The sequence below is a fragment of the Rosa rugosa genome, chromosome 5 (genome assembly GCF_958449725.1).
Source record: "Rosa rugosa chromosome 5, drRosRugo1.1, whole genome shotgun sequence".
Lineage (NCBI taxonomy): Eukaryota > Viridiplantae > Streptophyta > Magnoliopsida > Rosales > Rosaceae > Rosa > Rosa rugosa.
The window spans coordinates 928,444-947,756 of NC_084824.1; the positions used below are offsets into that span (position 1 = coordinate 928,444).

The following is a 19,313-nucleotide window of genomic DNA, read 5'->3' on the forward strand; positions in this document are numbered from 1 at the left end:
TGTCGATATCCTTCAACACTCCCCCTTGTGCCGCTCAAACTTGGTGATGACGCTTTGATTGTTGCCTCGTTAAAAACCTTGCCAGGTAACAAAAACCCTGTGGGACAAAAATAACCCTGGTCGAAGGACAAAAAGAGCACAACACGTCCTTCACTCTTCGAGATCGAACATGTAGACATCATGCCTCCCCCTGATGTCAATATCTCCCCCTGATTGCTACAATCATGGGAGTTCGGATAACTTTCTCAATCCGATGCTCTTCACATGTTTCTCGAAGGTGGATTTTGGTAACGACTTAGTAAATAAGTCCGCTACATTATCCTCTGATTGGATATGGTTCACTTCAATATTTAGAAGTGCTTGTTGTCATTTTGATGGAGGGGATGAGGAGCACGGAAGGTGGCATTTTGCCTTGTGGGGTCCGATCCCACACTTCCGTCATCTCTTTTCTCTGTAGGGATAGAACAAGCCCATATCAATCGTACATCTCAAGTATTGAAAGATTGTTTTTATACCAGTCCAATGGCGTTGCGTTGGCGCATGGCTACATCTAGCCAACAAGTTCATAACAATTGAGGTGTCCGGTCTTGTATTGTGCTAAGTACAATAATGCGCCTATTGTACATGAGTAAGCATTCCTGCTATTAACACGTCTTCGTCATCATCCCTGGGACGAAACGGATCCATTTTAGGGCCAAGACTACGGACGACCATGGTGCATCTTTGACTTTATCAAAAATGTCTAAGCATCTATTGACACGGTATACAAAACCGTGTTCTCCCAAGGTCCTTCCCCTCAAACTCGGATTTCAGGTGTTCAGCGGTTTTCCTTAACTCACAAGGGTTCCAATTATGTTTATCAACATAAACCGCGACAATTGCAAATCCGGAACTTGTCATGGAAACGCGTGGGCATAGTTCATCATATCCCTTCCCAATCAAGTAGTCATTTTAGTGAGCATTTCAACCTCGTTGCAAATGCGCTCCGTGGTCTAGAGCCACTTGACTTGGGTAAACAAAGTCCACAAGAACCTTCATTATATTCCGTATCTAGATCCCCATAGAAATACGTAGTGACCACATTCGTAAGCTGCATGTTCAGTTATTTGGAAACTACCAAACTGACAAGGTAGTGGAGTGCAATGACATCCATTACGAGAGAATATGTCTTCTCGTAGTCGATTCCAGGGCGTTGTGAGAAACCTTGCGCCATAAGGCGAGATTGCCATCTCTTTCTCTCATCACGCTATCTAACGAAGACCTATTAATGTCAACAGGTTTTATGTTAGGAGGTGTTGGCATCTCAGGCCCGAAATCCTTCCTCTTCGTTAGTGAATCCAATTCAACCTGGATCGCATCTTTCCATTTAGGCCAATTTTCTCTACGTTGGCATTCTTCAACGGAGTAAGGTTCGATGTCATTGGTCTCAATAATTCCACGTCCTCATGTACACTAGTGTAGTTCGTAGAGATCTCTATATTCTCAGGAATTGGTTCTAACATTGAGGCGTCCCCCAACGATGTCTCTTGGACATAACCACAATCCAAAATATTCTCATGAGATGGATTTTGAGTATCAATGATCAATGGATCAAGTTGTGCCAAACTCGCTCTCTTCTTAGGAAGAGAATCCATCGAACCTATGGGTCTCCTACGCTCTCTAGCGGAACCCATGGCCTATGACGCCATTATGCCACCTTGTGGCGTCACCATATTACCATCCATGGTAGTGGTGCAGTACCCATCTTCTCTGGGTGGCACCATGTCCTCTTGTGGGGACATCAATCCTTGCAGGCATGTTTGCAGCAAGTATATGTGATCTCGTCACTTTTAGGGGATCAAGATGAGACATAGTGGGGACAGACCACGACAATTCCTGTCGTTCCTGTTGAACATTGACGTTCTAATCTCCCCCTAACGACGGGAAGACTGTCTCATCAAAGTGACAATTCGCAAATCCAGCGAAATAGAGATCGCCTGTCAAGGGTTCTACATAGCGGACTTACAGTTGGAGACTCATGTCCAACAAATATATATATATATATATATGCATTCGTTGCAATGACTCATGTTGATGCGCTGTGGCGGCGCAATTGGCACATGAATCGCACACTCAAATATGCATAAATACGAGATATTAGACTCGAACCCAGTCACTAGCTGTAACGCAAATAAAAGTTGAGTGGCTGCTATGAGTCGTAGACGAATTAGCATAGCTGCATGCGATATTGCATAACCCAAGCGGAAATATTGGTGCGCATTACCAATGTCCGGGCTACCATTGTAGTCGTTTAATGGTGGCTTTTCCGCGAGATCAATTGGGTGTGTACATGGGAATATGATACTTGATATCAATACCCAATGATATGCAATAGTCATCGAAAACTGTCGATGTAAACTCTCTAACATTATCAGGTCAAATTGACTGAATGGGATGATCTGGGTAGTGAGCCCGTAGCCATATGTTATGTGCTAGGAGTGTAGTATAAGCAGCATTACGAGTGGATAATGGCACAACACGTGACCAGCGTGTTTGCGTATCAACCAACACCATAAAACATCTATATGGTCCGCAAGTTGGTTGATCAAATCCATAGAATTCCCTTGGATTCTTTGTAAGAATGGAATTATTTCCTCAATCTCCTTTGCATAGGATGGTCTCAATCCTAAATAACAGGCTTTACAGAATGAAACATGGGCTTTATAATCAACCAATGAAGGTTTTGGTTAAGCCATAATGTCACAATAGACTTGAGAAGTAGAGAGAGGAGTTTATGGCGTCAATGCCATGTATTTGCCGCAGGGGGTAGGCGGCACTGGCCATGTATGGCCTGTCTTTGCACAATCATGACGCCATGAGGCGCATGTGCAGCTCCTCGAACCAATTCTTGGTTCTTACTTTTCTTCGTTCTGAAAATGGATGTCTGTGTAAAGTCTTTAATACACGGATCATCATGTCAAAGCCTATATGTGCCAAAATCCCATAAGTCGTCTCTCATGACATAGTTGGATTCAATAACTCAAATAGTGGTTGCATACAACCCACTAGAGCGACACATAAGTTTCTCTAATACTCGTTTACGTTCGTAGTCATTAGAGGTGATGCAAAGGAACTCTGTCCATTCTCATAATGTGTTTCCACATGAAAAACATTGGCTCTTATATAATAAAGTTCGAATTAATGTATGTCCAAGACATTAAGTAAAAGAATTGACACTTTATTAATAGCCAATGATTACATCAAAGTTTCCAAAGTCTAATCCAAAATAAAATCAAAGTAAGACACATTGTAGTCACTCTATCCGTTTGGTAACTCCAATCAAATATGACCAGGGAAGTAGAGAGAGATGTTGGTGGAGCGAGGCTCTCTTAAGTACCAATAATCTCAATGACTTTCCTAGACATCACATTTTATTGGGTCCGCCACATAAGAAAGAGTTAATACAATTGTCATTTATTGACTAAGGCAAATTGCCATTACAAAAGTTCTTGGAAAAATAAAAAGGACTAATCTAATCAAAGTCTGTTGCATCCATGTGCACTTCATCTTCAGCTTTGAAGTCCTCTATGGTGAGATTGACATCTCCACCATCTTCTTCTTCTTCTGCAAGGTACACTTCTTGCTCTCTCAGGTCCCTATATGCCCTGTATCTTGCAGCTAGTTCCTCACTTGCCTTGCATTGCTTGAACCAATGCTCAATTGATCCACATCGATGACACTCATCATTGCGGTTGCCTCCCTTTAATTGAGGTGCACGTTGTGCACGTTGTGGGCGTTCCCTAGGAGGGTTGGTGCCACCACCACGACCCATGGTACCTCCACCACGAGCCATGGCGCAACCACCATGACCACGACCACGACCATCTCCCCCACGTGTGACATTGCCACCACGTGTATCCGCACCAAACTTGCGGTTTCCTTCCTTATTAGGGCGGTTATATGGACCCATACGTCCTTCATGTCCCTCATTAGGGTTTCGCTCCTTGCGCCCTCTTTTGGGTGCATTATAATTCGCCTCATGAACGCTCTTAGTTCCAATGGGCCTTGAATTATAATTTCTCACGAGTATGTTATCATGTTTCTCAGCTACAGATATGATATTGATAAGCTGATGAAACCTCGTGATCCGTCCAGCATTAACCTCAGTACGGTATTGCTTTGATACCACAATGGCTGAGACGGGGAAGGTGGAGAGAGTTTTCTCAATTAGCTCTTGCTCTGTGACAGGTTGTCCACAGAATCGCAACATGGATTGTAAGCGAAGAGCCTCTGAATTATATTCAGCAACAGACTTGAAGTCAGCAAAGCGCAGATTGTTCCATTGAACTTTCAAGTCAGGGAGGAGGGAATCTTGGACATTGCCAAAACGCTCTTCTAGCGCTACCCATAGCTCTCTTGCATCCTTGATCGACATATACTCCAATCTGAGTGCTTTGTCCATATGACGTCGCATCAAGATAACTGCTTGAGCATTCTTTGCAGATGTTCTGATGAACACAAGATCCGGGTTAGGTGCCTGGATTATGGGTAATATTCCCTTTGAAGTGAGATGGTTCTCAACATCGGTTACCCAACTGTGGTAATCTGAGCCTGTTGAGTCAAGCATGGGAAAGTCGAGTCTAGGTTCATTCGACATCCTGAAAATAAGAAGAGAAAATATATTAGTTTCGGAGCTAAACTTCCACGAAAACTAAATAATAAGATTTCCGAGCTATGCTACCAAGAAATCAATTTCCAAGAATCTCTTTTGGATTAGACCAAACAATGATGTTTTAATATGGTCACAATTTGATGCTTACGGACGCTCTTAGTCCAAGCATTGTGAACGCTCTTAGTTCACACGAACACTCTTAGTTCGTTTAATTATGAACACTCTTAGTTCGTTAAGCGTGAATCCCCACAATTCCGCTTTGTTAAATATCAAACTCATTTGGCAACATATATTCCAATATTTGCAGAAAATAAAAGGAATTTAAATACAAGAAAGCAGCAACCTTAATTATAAAAACTTACGTGATTGTTCTTGGCTTGAAGACACGCGCGTGTTGATGCAGGCGTGTAGCTAAAATAAGATCGCTGGAATCTGGTCGGAAATGGCAGTTGGTGGGCTGCCCTTCTCCCTTCCCCTTTTTTTTTTCTTCTTTCTCCTTTTTTTTTTTCTTTCCGGGCCCAACCCTTTCCCTTTTTTTCTTTTTTTTTTTTCGGGCCCAGCCCTTCTCTTTTTTTTATTATTTTTTTTTTTCGGTCTTCTTCTTCTTTCTTTCGTTCGTTCTTCTTCCTCCTAGGCTGCAGGCGGACTGGGCTGCTGCTGGTGGTGCAAATCGGAGGCGGTGCTGCTAGTGGGTCGCTGCTGCAGTTCGCTGGTGGTATGGGTGCAGGGAAGCAGCGTACTGGTGCTCGGGGTTGCGGGGCTGCTTAGCGGTGCTCGGGGTCGCAGCGTACTGCAGGGCTGCTGAGCGGGCTGCGGGGTCGCGGTAGGCTGGCAGGGACGTGCAGCAGGAGCAGCGCAGTGGCAGGGAGGCTGTGGTGTGCTGGCAGGGAGGCAGCAGCGCGCAGGAAGCAGTGCAGGCAGCAGGGGCTGCAGTGGGCTGCTGGGGTGAGGCTGGTGTGCTGAGCCGCAGGCGTCTGGGCGCGGGGGCGCTGGGGAGGAGGCCGGCCGGGCTGGGCTGCTGGGTTTGCAGGTTCGGCCGGTGAGGTGAGATGAGATGAGGTGAGGCTGAGGCAGGCCGGAATGGAGATTTTTTTTTTTTTGTTTTGTTTTGGGTTGGCGGCAGAGAGGAAGTTCTAGGTTTTTTTCTTTTCTTTTCTGAAGCTAGGGTTAGAACTCGTGCTGATAACGTGTTGTAGGATAATAGAATTGTGTAGAAATAGTTGTGTTTATTATTGATAATAGGAGCCCTATATATAGGGAATTACAAAGTACCGTAAAGGTAATAGAGTCCAAACATAATTAGGGAATCTATAACTACTCCTATTACAACTCTACAACAAACCCTAGTTTGTAGAGGCACACATTATGTCGATATCCTTCAACAAGAAGCAAAATACTATAGCTTAAAAAAATCGTACCTTAATAGTAGACTAGAATAGATCATAAATAGGTTAGCGTCTTGTAAACTAATCCGTCTAATCTACTATTACATCATGTGATCTATCATTCATGATCCATGTATTGATATATTAATATACCGACGAGAATGCCGATAATTATATAGGGCTTTATTTCAAAACATACAAACCAACTGCTCCTGCATGAATTGGACAAGGATCCCTCTACATTCGCCATTAGGTAACGACCGACCGCCAAAGACGTACCTACTCCCACTGAGTTTGAACAGTCACAACACACAATGAGATCGTCTACCCGATCCATTGCTACATGAGCGGCACTACTGAGAGTGTCACACCCTATTATCTTCTTTGAAGCCTACCGCTAACACAAGTCTAATTCTGGCATAGTAGAATGCGCCTCCAAGAGTTGGCATTGCAATAGGTGCACACTGTCAAGCAAAACACTCGATCTCCAATCAAAATACGTATAAACAAAACCCTAGAGGCACTCTGTTCTTTCTTTGTATACAATTTTTTCCTCTCGTGTTGGAAGCCTATACTGGACCAATTCATGCATCAACTTTAAACTACAGTTGGCCCGCTCGGCCCATGTCAAGTTAGGGGGTTTTAGGGTATATAATCATGAACGGCACTAGGTGACATGCACCCTATTATCGTCTTTGAAGCCTGCTGCTGACACAACTCTAGTCCTCATATAGTAGAACTAGAACTACACACCCAAGAGTGAATTATTATATACAGCAGAGCCATCAAGGCTTAGATCACAGCTTATTAATGGGCATGCATGTGACTGAAGAATATTGTTCTACAAAGGGGCCAGGGCTCTTCAAGTAGAAGATTTGCTGTGAGCCTGTGACAAATCTGAACTCAGAGCAACCGAATGATTTGACACGTCACGACATGTCCAAAGGCGTCAAATTTCTGTCAAGACCGCTTTCTATTCATAATTTCATATATTCATATTCTCTCGTGTAGAAAGAAAAGAAAAAAATAGCTGCATCCAGCAATCACCAACAACATTGCTACCTTGAATGGATTAAAAATAGTAGTGGAAGATAATCTGTTTGATGTACATCAACTTACCAACTTTCCTACATTACAAAATATTCAAGTAGCATCTCTATCAAGGAATTTGATGGCTACTTTCGACCCTTTTTCCCCTTGTGTTTCTTGGGATTGCCCTTTTTCTTCCCATGGGTTGCAGAAGCAGCATCAGGTTCTGGGCACTTCGGCTTCGACTCCTCATCTTCACTGTGAGTGTCTTCAGCATCCGACAGAACAGTATAACGATTATTACCTTCCCCTTCAACAGGTCTCATTCGGCTTTGTGAAGCTGGGACAACAGGTGGTTTAGGGAAGAATTTCCCAAGTACGTCCTCCTTGCTCGGGTTTAATACCATGTCAACATAAATGGCATCTGTGCATAAGAACCTTGAACAATTGAACCCGAAACTTGCAATTACTAAAGGATTACCAATCTTCTTAAGAGCAGTAGCTATAGCTAGCACACAGGCACTAGCAGATCTGTCTTTCCTCCCCTTCTTAAGGGCCTCAACAAATTCCTTGGGCAGTACTCCAATGACATAGTTCTTCCCCAGAATATCAAAGAGCATATCTAAAGACTTCCCAAAGTTCACAAGAAGCAAGCATAGTAGAATAACCAATCTCAACATGAGTAGTGGATAAGAACTCTTCCCATCTGCATCAGTTTTTCTAATCCAATCAGTCATATTCCCCCTTTTATAAATACAATCTCGAACAACATCAGTCACAAAATCAGCAATCTCTCCCAGGGATGGTGAGCTTATGATGGTATCTCCATCCTTGTATATCAGCCATTCTATAAAACTTGAACTCGTGGAGATAACAAAACCATGAAAGCAAGAGGCCAAAGTCAAAAGGCGCTCTACAAGATACAAGAAGCAACCAGGTGATATGTAGTCATGAAGAGCCCTCCAGTTTGCACTATAAGTTTCGACTAATGCTTCATAGAATCGCCACAAAACGGACGTCTGTTTAGGTTCTCCACTACGACTCCAAGGTCCCATATCCTTCTCACACAAAGTCTCAACGAATGACATCCATGGCGGGTTGCAGGTCAGCTTTTGCACAATCATGCTGTGAAGTTCACTACTTGGCTTGCCAGACCCAAGAATGATCATGATGACCTTTCCAATTTGCCCATAAGACATCTTGTTCTTCCCGCTGATACATTCAACTATTACTTGTTTCAGCATAGATTGGGAAGCATTAGTTCTTCTAAGAGAAATCATATTCTCTCTTGCTGAATTCCTCCAATCTAAAGGAAATATGCAAGTAATATATTTTTCAGTCGAAAAGGTTACAAACTTCTGTAGTGTCATGGTATCTTGATTCCTTTGCTTCAGACACTTGGAATCCAAAAGATATTTTCCAACATCATAGATCAGAGTAAGAGCCCTGCTTTGAAAGAAAATTGAATCAGGACTCTTGACTGGGAACTTGAAAAGTGCTTCAAGCTTTTCCAAAACCTTAATGCCAACAGAGACCAGTTCTGAACACCAAAAATTTTGAGCAGCTGGAATGAGTTGGTGAACATCAATGGAGACCAACTTCTCATAACTTTGGAAATGTCTTTTGTCCAGACCTCTAACCCAATCAGCATCAGAGATGAGTAAAACATACACTGGACTCAGATTATGATACAGCCTCCAGACTCCTAAGAAAGTAAAACCAAACTCTACATAACCTTTGTAGTCTTGTGTTTCCAAACAACCTACAGATTCAATTATGTGAAGAATCTTCTCCTTCCAAGAATTCCAGAAGTAGATGAGTGAATCGATGGAAACTTGATTTTTAGATATTTTCTCTTCTGAATGCTGTACAAGATCACCAATCAATTCTGTTTCCCATATATACTTATCAGTTCTTCGAGAAAGATGGGCATCCAAAATTTTTCTAGCTGATAACACTTCCCCTCTAATACTCTTATGTCTCTCAGAAGAATTGATTTGATTTTTCAAAACAGCCAACCTATCCATCCCATTTAATAAAATATCAACCTCAGTGGAAACCAATTCATAAAAGTTGTCTGTCTCATTCTTGGCAAGTGACTTGGCTTGTGCCAAAAGAGCCTCCTGTCGTGGAAACTTCTTCAGAGGCCAGCCCTTGCTGCCAGATGACCAAAGAGACTCGGCAAGTACGTAGAATAGTATGTGCAGTGAGGCCTCTTTGAACTTACCTGCCTTTCCAAGGAAATCAGATTCAAGTAGAATATCACCTTTAAGCTGTGCGATGTTTGCAGCTTCCAGATAATTTCCAAATTCTTCCTCCAACAACAAAAGCTCATCAAGGTTATCCAACCTCTTCAAAAAGTTTCGCATCAAAATTATAGAATGAAAAGCTTTAACAAATTTCATCATGGATCTGTTATCATTCAAATTATAATAGTGAACTGCACAGCTCTCTAAAAACTCATGCTCCATTCTATTTATTCCATTTCCCCTTGTAGTCATAGCACTGTCCTCTTCTGCATGCTGTTTCCAATTATTGATGTATTGCAAACCCATTTCAAATAGTCTTCCCTTGCCACAAACAGTGAGACACTCTGAGAAAAAATTTCCCTTGGCATACACATCTGCAGCCTCCTCATAGCATCCTGCTAGAGAAAAACATTCCGCGGCTCTCTCCAGTTCAGACTCGCCACATTTGTTCAAGTATATCCTAGCTGCCCCAATTAAAGATAGAAATTGAGAAAATGAAAATGATGTAGTCTTAATTCAGAACAAAAAACCACAAAAGATTTCAACATTAAGTGGGAGTACACAGACATGCAAGCATCGAATCAAGAATTTAAATTTAAAACATGTAATGAAAATGAAAATTCAAATCAGAAAAACATCAAGAATTCTTACCAGCTCTTTCATACTCCCCCAAATCAGAAAAACATCTCGCCGCAGAATCTGCCTTGCCTATAGCATCAAATATTTCAGCAGCTTCCCTGAGAATAGATTTAGCCTCTTCAGGATTTGACGTTCGCATATGGTCAGCGAGTGCTTTAAGGCCAGCAGCTTTAGACCTTCTTTCCCAGTAAGCATCACCGGCTCTTTCAAAGCACATTGTGGCCATTTCGTAGTTATGTTCATGATATAGCTGCAAGAAACAAAAGAACGAGTAGGAAAATATTAATTGAAATACTGGTGTTAGAATAGAAATATCTACTACTACCGCAACCACAATTCTGTTTTAGTTAATCTCTCCTCTTCATCAATACTATTTTCTCTTCAATGTATAGAAAGATTAAGCAAACCTTCATGCCACGTGACTTCCACTCCTCTGGACTGCTTGCAACTTGCATTGCATGTGCAAGGGAATCATCCAGTTGCTTAACTTGCACAAGACACTTCTTCTTCCAGTAGTCAAACATTGGTTTGGAGAGATCTTCAAAGTTCTCACATATCCACAATCTCTGTCTCGTGCGAGTAACAGCCACATATAGTTGTTTCAGTTCAGAGCACAATATGTTGTGTTTGGCTACATTAAAACTTGGAAAGCCCCTGGGTAATGTGTGGTCGAGTAACTCTAGTTCATTCATGTAATCATATATTACCCTCCATTGATTTCTCGAAGGTGATGATCCGAAAAAGTTGTATAAGAGAACATCCTATAATGAGGATAGACAGATGTTAGGTCTAGGTATTTCAACATCAAAAATAATTGAGGCAGTTGATAATCACATTCTGATTTAAAACCACTATATATCAAGAATTTCGTCGGAAAATGCAGCCAAGAAAAAGTCTTCAAGGGCCAAAAAATAGAAGATTCATACCATGGCAGAGGCATAACTAAGGACCACAGTAGATTAAAAGATCACAAATAATTAACAATATATTATTTTAATATAGATAACTAAACTAAAAACAGTGATAATTACTTCTCTGCAACAAAAAAAGTGACCAAGTACACTGTAAATCACCTGAAACTCAAGGCCCTTGCACTCGACAATGGTTAGCACAAGAGCATGCTTCCCTACAAGTTTTGATATCTCATTTCGAGCACTATCATCTCGCACCAAAATTACCTGCTCAGCACCAAATCCAACTATATTTCCAGTATTTCCAAATATCTTTACGATTGCATTTTCATTTTCTCCAGATTCAAGCAATACTGGAGCTTCCCCATATATCAAACTGCTTTCAGGTTTTAAAACATCAATGGAAAGGGGGAAAAAATGATAAAGAAGTTCAACAATGCTTTGTGATAGCTTGAGGATTCCAGCATGGGTACGAAAGTTTTGAGTCAAGTGAAAAATTTCTGAGATTTGGCCCTTTTCCTTACTTTCATCGTGCTTATTGCTTCTTGACTCCAACACAAATTTCTTGTAGAATAGATGTCGTAATTCTTGAAATCTGAAATCAATACCCCTTGCAATTGTTTGAGCAGTATCACCCGAAAAAACAAAACCCTCTTCAACATTGTGGCACATGTGTTTAAACAAGGCAATTTGACTCATTGTGAGATCCTGAACCTCATCAATATAAACAAAGTCCATATGATCCCCCTCATACTTTTCATGCCTGAGTCGACGGTGCAGATCAGTAACAAAATCAGCAAGATCAAATTCACCATATTCCAACTTCATTTTTTCATACATCTGAAAAATGTCATATATAACTTCTCTCTCTTGGCTGGTTAGATTGGAAGCTCGGCTCTCTGACAGTTGAACATAATCCTCTCGACTCAATTTACCATCACACGCTTCTAGAGCTCCCAGGCCACCTTTTATATGAGAAATAATCTCTGTAAAGACTCTTGAAGCATCAAGCTTCTTTGTTAACTCGGTATTAAAATGAGGCCAGTATAATGAACTAAACTTCTCATAACTGACTTCCTTTGTCCTTATAAAAGTCTGCAAGGCAATTGATCTTGAACTTCGTGGTTGACCATGAGTAACCTCAGTTGCATCAAGGAATCTTTCAAAGTATGAGTTTCTCAATGTTCCATCAAGCATAATCAAGAACTTATGCAATGTGATGAAAAGAGGGTAAGAATGGGCAGGAACTTCATGAAATGAATCTTGGATATCGTTAAATTGAGCTTCATCCTCATCAAAATCAATCATATCAATCAAACCGGTTTCAGTTGAATGACTTCTACCAGATGCAAATCTGTGTAGATAACAAAAAAAATAGCAACTTAAAATTATGCTTCTCCTTCAAGTGGCTGGTGTGAAGTTGATATTTACAGAACAATTAAAATATCTCATTCAGAATATAAGAAAGAAACTCTTGCACAAGCAACAGAGACATACTAGAGCAGAACATCCTGAACTAGGATTCTATAAATTCCCTGATGGTAAAAGAAGAATATAGTGTATTCAAACTAGAAAATGCGGAATGACTTAAAGCACCGACATAATTGTAAATTACATGAAAAATAAATACTAGCAGTACCGGTATATTCTAACCATAGTTGTAAACCCATCAAACATGTTTGATTCAATCTCAAGTTTAGTATTTGAGATAAAAAAATTTAAGCTTTGACAGACTTATAAGCCAAGAAACGCCTTCCATAAGAAAGATGAATTATAAGGGGACATGAAATAGTAATTTTCAATCATGTCTTAAGAAAATAATATATAGGGAAAAGATGAATAATTAGCACACCTTTTCAAGTGTAAAACATGTTGCTTGATAGCATAACATAGCTTCGGACTCACTGTCACGAAAAGCTGGTGTAGAACTTTCCCCTCAGTGGCTGCAGAACTCTGTTCAACCTTGTTGCTTTCACTAATATGGCATCCTCGCACTGCCAACTGGTGCCACTGCTCTTTCTGAAATAATTTCATGGTTAAAACTGTGGTTTTCCCAGTTCCTGACCGTCCAACTATAAAGGAACTTCTCTGATAAAGGATAATCTCCAATTCTTGGTCTGTAACTTCAAACGGAAGATCCAGTTCTCTACCCTCATGATCAGACAGCAAGTGGTTTACCACCCCAGATGATAGTGAGTAAAATTTCATCAGTAACAAACTTTCGCTGACACGTGAATTCTCAGCATAACTTCTACCATGAGAAGTGTCACCAACTAAATCATTCTGGATTTCAGTGAAGCTAAGATCCTTAAACCGAATAAATTCCAAAGAACTTGGCCAGCTCTTTGGAACTTCCAAATCACTGATCACAAAATGGAAAACAAAGAAAACCGACAATTAGTTAGAAATTCAAAATATGAAAAACAAAAATGTATATTTATATCACTGCTAAGAGACGAGTCACTATATAAAATCATGGACAAAAAGGAAAACGCTGATTATCTGTATAATCATCTGTATTATAATCTGGAAGGTTTTAACATACCCCTCAAGACATTTCTCCTTGCAGAGATTAATATAATCATCTGTATATTTGTTTAATATATTGTCCAGGCGATTTACCAACGTTGGGACATCCTCTATAGGCAATATGTCCCAAATCTTCAATACTTGAATGTATCTCAAATCCTTTGCTATGTCTGTTGTGCAAACAATATATAGATCTTCAACCTTGAATTTCTTCAAGATCAGTGAAGAGTTGCCACAGATTATATCTGAATTTTGCATCTTCGGTCTCCAGCCACTGGCAAGCTTTAGTAGAACATTTAGCACTGACCTCTTCAAACGGACTGACATCAGTTTCTTGAATGACTTCAAAAAGTTATCACTAAAAAGTACCTGAAGATAATTTATAGACCAGAAAATCCAATTTCAGAATTTTTTTGATAAGTGCACATTAGGTTCTCGGAAAATTAGTGGGGGGGAATCAAGAAGTAATAACAAAAATCAATATCTTTGATTACCTTCCATCTAGCACTTCTGAAAAGTACACTGTCAGCATTAAGCAAATCATCTAGTTGGTCGAACTGTTTCTTCACCTCTAATATGGCCTTGGCTAAATCCTTGTCTTCATCAGCATTGAAAAAGCAATGGCGATTTTTGGCATCAAGGACCAAGGCCTCCCAAACAGACTCACTATCACATAGAGTTCTTTCATTCCCCAAAATCCACAGACAGTGCCTGAAAACATCAGAGGATCAGTAGTTATTTCCACCAAGCTAATTAACAAGGATGCAAAAGCATACAGGTTTATATAGAACATACCTAGCCCTTGTAAGAGCAACATTAATTCTTTGCGGTTTTGAAATAAACTCAAGTGACTGTTGACAATTGGATCGTACAGTGGAAAATATAATGATGTCCTCTTCCCCACCCTGGAACCCATCAACTGTCTTCACCTTCACTATAAATCCATCAAGATTATTATACTTCTGTCCAAGTTTGTCCTCGATTGCAACTACTTGAGCAGCATATGGAGATACTATACCAATACTGAGATTCTGTTTTGAATCAACCCATTCTGTATAACAAAGAGAAAACCAAAAGTGAAAATTTGTCTTATGAGAAAATAAAGGTGATAGAATTTAGCAAACCGTATTTTAAAGTTCTGTGTTGGTTTGAGAAAATGACCTCTATTACCAAACAGGCTTAATGGGTCAAACATGCATTGCCTCTTCTACTACTTTAAGATTTATTATGAAACAAACCATATACAATGGATCATGCATCCAAAGAAAAAAAAAAAAAAAATACCCCCAATTAAAATGAACCAATCCCACCAGAAGCTATGAAGCAAAGCGTAGACATAAGAACTCTTGCATGCAGTTCAATAGATCTTACCCAAAGAGTAGAGTAGACACAATAGATGATCCGGTACTGTTTACAGTATGCAATTATTTTTATCAATCAATGGTACTGTTTACAGTACGCAAAAGAAAATTACATAATGTTCATATTTAGATTGAAACCATTATCCAAAAGGGAATAAATATTTAGTTTTACTAAGGCAATTTAAACTTTCAAATCAATGCATATGCATACACCAAGACAATTTGAAATTTATTGACAACTATGGCCAGATCAGAAGCTAAAGCGCACCATCACATAAAATAAAATGGATGAAGAAAAAAAATAATTGAAAAAATTGAGATGAGAACATGAGGAAGAATGCAGCAAGATATACCTTTATACAGTTTCCGCAGTATTTGTGAAACAATAGCAACCTCAACCATATTCTTTCGACTACGTCCATCCTCATCCTTCTCTTCTCGTCCACCAATGACATTGATAAAAGAATAAGGACCAAACATTAACCCTTTAAGATAGTTTTTCTCCTGGCTTCTCCTTTTAAGATTTGGAGCATCCAGGATCATGTTATTGTAGAAACTAGAATTTGGGAAGAAACTTATTGATGGATGCATCCTGTACTGCATATTTAGGAGGTGTTTTGAGTGACCAACTGAGCTTAACCTCTCAAACAAGCTTCTTGCAAAACCAGCTTCATCAGAAACCTACAGAAGTAAAGAAATTTAATATACATAAAACATAAATAAGAAGGGGAATAAAAACTGATAAGAGGAGTAAAGATATGAAATCAACTTACAATGCTGTTCACTATAGCTGGTAACTGACATTCATCACCAACAAGCACAGCATGCTTCACGCCTGGTAGTTGAAGGGGGATTGTTGATTCACACTCTTTCAATTGCGCAGCTTCGTCAATAACCACAATGCTTAGTGGCTCCATTGCCAATTTATGCAACTTATATGAGCTGGATGCAGTGCAAAATATCAAGGAAGCACTTTGAAAACAAAATGCCATTAGAGACTCTTGATTCATAAAATCCGGAAGGTGAAGTTCACTCAGAGAGTCAAATAGATTGTGTAAGACTTTAAGGCATTCTCTTCTATTTGTGAATAGAAGAAACGAGTTATCAGCACATGTGTCTGATATGTCTTCAACTTCAGAACGTGAGAAAATGTCTTCAAGTGCTTCAGAAGCAACATTAACTTGAAACAACAATGATTCAAAGGAGTCAACCAATTTGATAAGCAAAACCATGTTTTGGAAATTATCTACAGAAATGTAATTTTTCGGCATGTGGGTACAGAAGATAGAAAGGCAATATCTTAGAGGTGATGCAGTAGTAACAAATCTGTCTCTAATAAATTCCAGAAATGTTTTGCATGTGTCCTTGCCAGCTTTAGCGACAATTCTGCTTTCTTCCGCTTTCATTTGACCTATAGCCTTTGGTTCCTTCTCAATAGTAAACTCGTTTTCCAAAAAAGTATGGTAGTGAGAAACACCATCTTCAAGACAATCTATCATGGAAGCAAAACAATGCCTCCAACCAGTCCGTGGCCCTAAGCACTCAACAAGCCTTTTGAGACGGTAATCTAAATATATCTCTTCAATGTCTGAGCCAACTTTGAGTCGCTCCTTATTCCCAAATAGAAGAACTTCTCCCAAAGAACAAAACAAAGCACTGGACTCTACTTCAGTCACCATCTTCACAACGCGAGAAGCAACTTCAGTTATTGCAACATTTGTTGGGGCACAGACAAGAGTCCTACAATTCATCTGTAGCAGGGTTAAAAGTAGAGTCACGATAGTTTTAGTTTTTCCAGTACCAGGAGGACCCCAAATTAGTTCCACAGCAGACTTTTCACAAGAATGCAGCATTTCAAGACAGGCCAGAACGGTCCCAGTCTGGGATTCATTCAAACCAGATGATAAACTCTGAACTAATCTCTTATTCACAATGTCATTGTTCTTTTCAGAGCAGAGATTTTTCTGAGCCTGTAATCAAGCATAATATCTTCAATCAGTTCCAGCAATATATGTCATTTAAAGAAAGATGTGTTATAGAAACATATATGTGATTACATCTAAGAATCCATTGTACATTAATTTGAGTGGTACACAAATATTAGAGTTAAAAGCAGGGAGGAAAGATTTGTCATATTTCTTCATGAACTTTAAACAGGAAGATATTGTCTCAATATTAATATATTATGAGTGATATAGTAAAGGTTATTTAGCTGTGAAAAAGGTGAACACCAAGTAGGCGAGTACTTGCTATGGTGTGGCCAGTATTACATTACATCTTATATCATGTTAAAGTTCATGTAACACAACTAGTTCCCGTGTCAGTGAACATATTTCTAACTCAACTAATCAAAATCTACAAAACTGATCACAATTCAGAAAGCTCTTACCACAGAATCAGTGCACAGAACCTCCTTGATAATCTTCAGGTTTTTGGACATGTGCAAAGCTTTCCATATTCTTCCATTTGGGATTAAGTTGACTAGAAAAACCATAAACAGTGGTGTTGTGCTCTTTACGACGTCAAGCTCTTTGGAAGCCTTGACTTTAAAATAAAGAGAAGTAGTGTCATCCTTGTTCTCATTTTCCGAGACTTTAGTGACCGATGCAAAAGCCCATGACCTCCCTACCCTTTGTAAATCTGAAACAGTTTCAGGTTTAGCATTTGCTAAAACAAAAAGATCACCAGGCCAAGTTTTGTATGGCTCCTTGCCACGGTCATTGAACCTGTTTCGCCAGTAATCAACCTTAATATTATATAGCTTTGTTCCATATGGCTTGGCTTTTTCAAAAGCAACTACTTTAGCAAATGGTGCTCTGTAAATAGTTTCCATACTCGAATGGACTTGCGCTCGTGTTTCTTCCAATAAAGGATACATATAACACCCGAAGTAATGCTCAACAGAGTGAAATGATTCAGGAATCTTTTCCACCTAGAATAACAAAGACTCACAGTAAGTACTTACAAAGCGAGAGACAAAGAATCAGCACTCCTTGTCTGATTGAAAAAATAAACTTGTATTCACATTGAACACCCGCATTAAGAAATCTCTAAAGCCGGTTTTTGCAAAAGCATGAATTCTTTACATGAATCTTAACAGAGCCAATTATTTTGCTCATTTAAGTATCAGATGAAAAACAAAACCAAAAAAAAAAACAAGTGAAGAAAATGAGTATCATTACACGTTTACATTCTAGTGAAAAATCAGAAAAACTGAACTTAAAGATTAGGTCTTTCCAAGTCTAAGGCCACTAAAACAAGCTACAAAAGTGTGCTACAACCAAAAAAGGAACCTCCTTTCATAACAATCGTCAAGATTCAAGACAAAAAAAAACCTTTACTATTTCACAGTAAACATAAAGACGCTACCTTTTCTCAGTAAAAACACGAAAGATAAGATTTTTCTGGAGTAAAAGTGAAAACCAATACCTTGTTCTTGAAGAGACGTTCGTTGAAAATGTCATCAAGGGACCAAGAAAACACAGTATCGGCCAAAAGGTTGGGTCTTTTACCCTTTTTCTTGTGTGAACCTTCCATCTTATCTCCTTTTCCAACTCAAAGTCGCTTGCTTTTCTTATCTGCATTCAAAACAAAGCATATGATTATGAACCCTTTTGACTGGAAACCCACTTTTTCACCACAAAGTGGTTTACAGAAGGAAAAGAAATGATCTTGAAAAGTAAGATGTACATTACATTTTCACCTCTTTGGGATTAAAGGCTATCATCAAGAGTGAAAAGAGGGAGGTAAAATTTCTGAGCAGTAATCAAATGGAAACTAGAAGGGTTGAGAAAGTGAGGACAAATAGTGAAGGTTTGTGCTTGGAGGAGAAGTTGTTCTTCTTCCCTTCACAAAATGAGAACAGTAGGTTGGTTCTTGACCATTTGACCTTTAAAGGTCTTGTTTTTTATGATATAGAATTAAAAATGAAGATTTATTTAGGACGAGGAAGTCTTTGTGAAGCCCTTCATTGGGAGTCGGGACAAGTTTTTCCACAAAAGTCTTAAACTGGTCGTATTAGGAAAAAGCAACTTTGTTCTTTTATATAAGCAATGCTAGCTAGTTACTTTTCTCTACTACCTTTTCCTTTCAATTTTTTTTCACTCAACAAATGAATGTCCACTACAATCTAAAACTCGATATTTATTACATTGAAAAACATTTTCTATTTTTTTCATTTCTGCCCTTCTAATAAATGTCCCACATTTTTTTCTTTCTCTCTCTTACATTTGTTCTATAAGATGTTTGATAATTTTACATTTCTTTTTTCTTAATTAATTTTGCATTTTTAATTGTTATTTTGGGATCTGGGGTGGGGTTTTTTCTTCTTCTTGAGTTCATCTAGATCAAACTTCCCCACTACCTTCCTTCCTTTTCTCTCAAATTTTTATCTCTTTGTATTTCTCTAGCATCCATTCTGAAATTCATTCTCATTTTTTTTTTTAAAAGAAGAAGAAAAGAGAATTGATGAATAATAAAGGCAGACTAACAATCACTTCGATTAAGATACATAGGATGATAGGAATTGGGTTTGAATAATAATTTTAATCTTGATTTAG

At 39.2% G+C, this 19,313-nt stretch overlaps 2 protein-coding genes across 2 annotated transcripts; both read right to left on the reverse strand.

The window, feature by feature from the left end:
* Positions 1 to 3,201: 3,201 nt before the first annotated feature.
* LOC133708039 (uncharacterized) lies at positions 3,202 to 6,028 on the reverse strand. The gene is made up of 2 exons (XM_062133490.1): positions 5,014 to 6,028; positions 3,202 to 4,637 (listed from the first exon to the last, which is right to left on the reverse strand). Exon 2 carries the CDS (start codon positions 4,634 to 4,636, stop codon positions 3,512 to 3,514), a length of 1,125 nt encoding a protein of 374 aa, XP_061989474.1. The 5' UTR covers position 4,637; positions 5,014 to 6,028; the 3' UTR covers positions 3,202 to 3,511.
* A 1,141-nt stretch (positions 6,029 to 7,169) lies between these two features.
* On the reverse strand, positions 7,170 to 18,291 carry LOC133709040 (uncharacterized). Its single transcript, XM_062134644.1, has 14 exons — positions 18,184 to 18,291; positions 17,144 to 17,686; positions 15,528 to 16,724; positions 15,108 to 15,435; positions 14,189 to 14,444; positions 13,888 to 14,104; positions 13,410 to 13,762; positions 12,908 to 13,226; positions 12,717 to 12,781; positions 12,005 to 12,203; positions 11,027 to 11,959; positions 10,361 to 10,714; positions 9,966 to 10,203; positions 7,170 to 9,778 (listed from the first exon to the last, which is right to left on the reverse strand). The coding sequence occupies exons 1-14, from the start codon at positions 18,289 to 18,291 to the stop codon at positions 7,212 to 7,214; spliced, it is 7,677 nt and encodes a 2,558-aa protein (XP_061990628.1). The 3' UTR covers positions 7,170 to 7,211.
* Positions 18,292 to 19,313: the final 1,022 nt, after the last annotated feature.

Excerpts from the sequence above, each read along its gene's own strand:
- LOC133709040 (XM_062134644.1), bottom strand. The coding sequence starts at position 18,291 with ATGGAAGGTTCACACAAGAAAAAGGGTAAAAGACCCAACCTTTTGGCC. Across the intron at positions 17,687-18,183 it reads AACGTCTCTTCAAGAACAAG|GTGGAAAAGATTCCTGAATC; the intron begins GTATTGGTTTTC and ends TTGTTATTCTAG. Across the intron at positions 12,782-12,907 it reads CAGGAACTGGGAAAACCACA|CTTTTCGTGACAGTGAGTCC; the intron begins GTTTTAACCATG and ends GTTCTACACCAG.
- LOC133708039 (XM_062133490.1), bottom strand. The coding sequence starts at position 4,636 with ATGTCGAATGAACCTAGACTCGACTTTCCCATGCTTGACTCAACAGGC.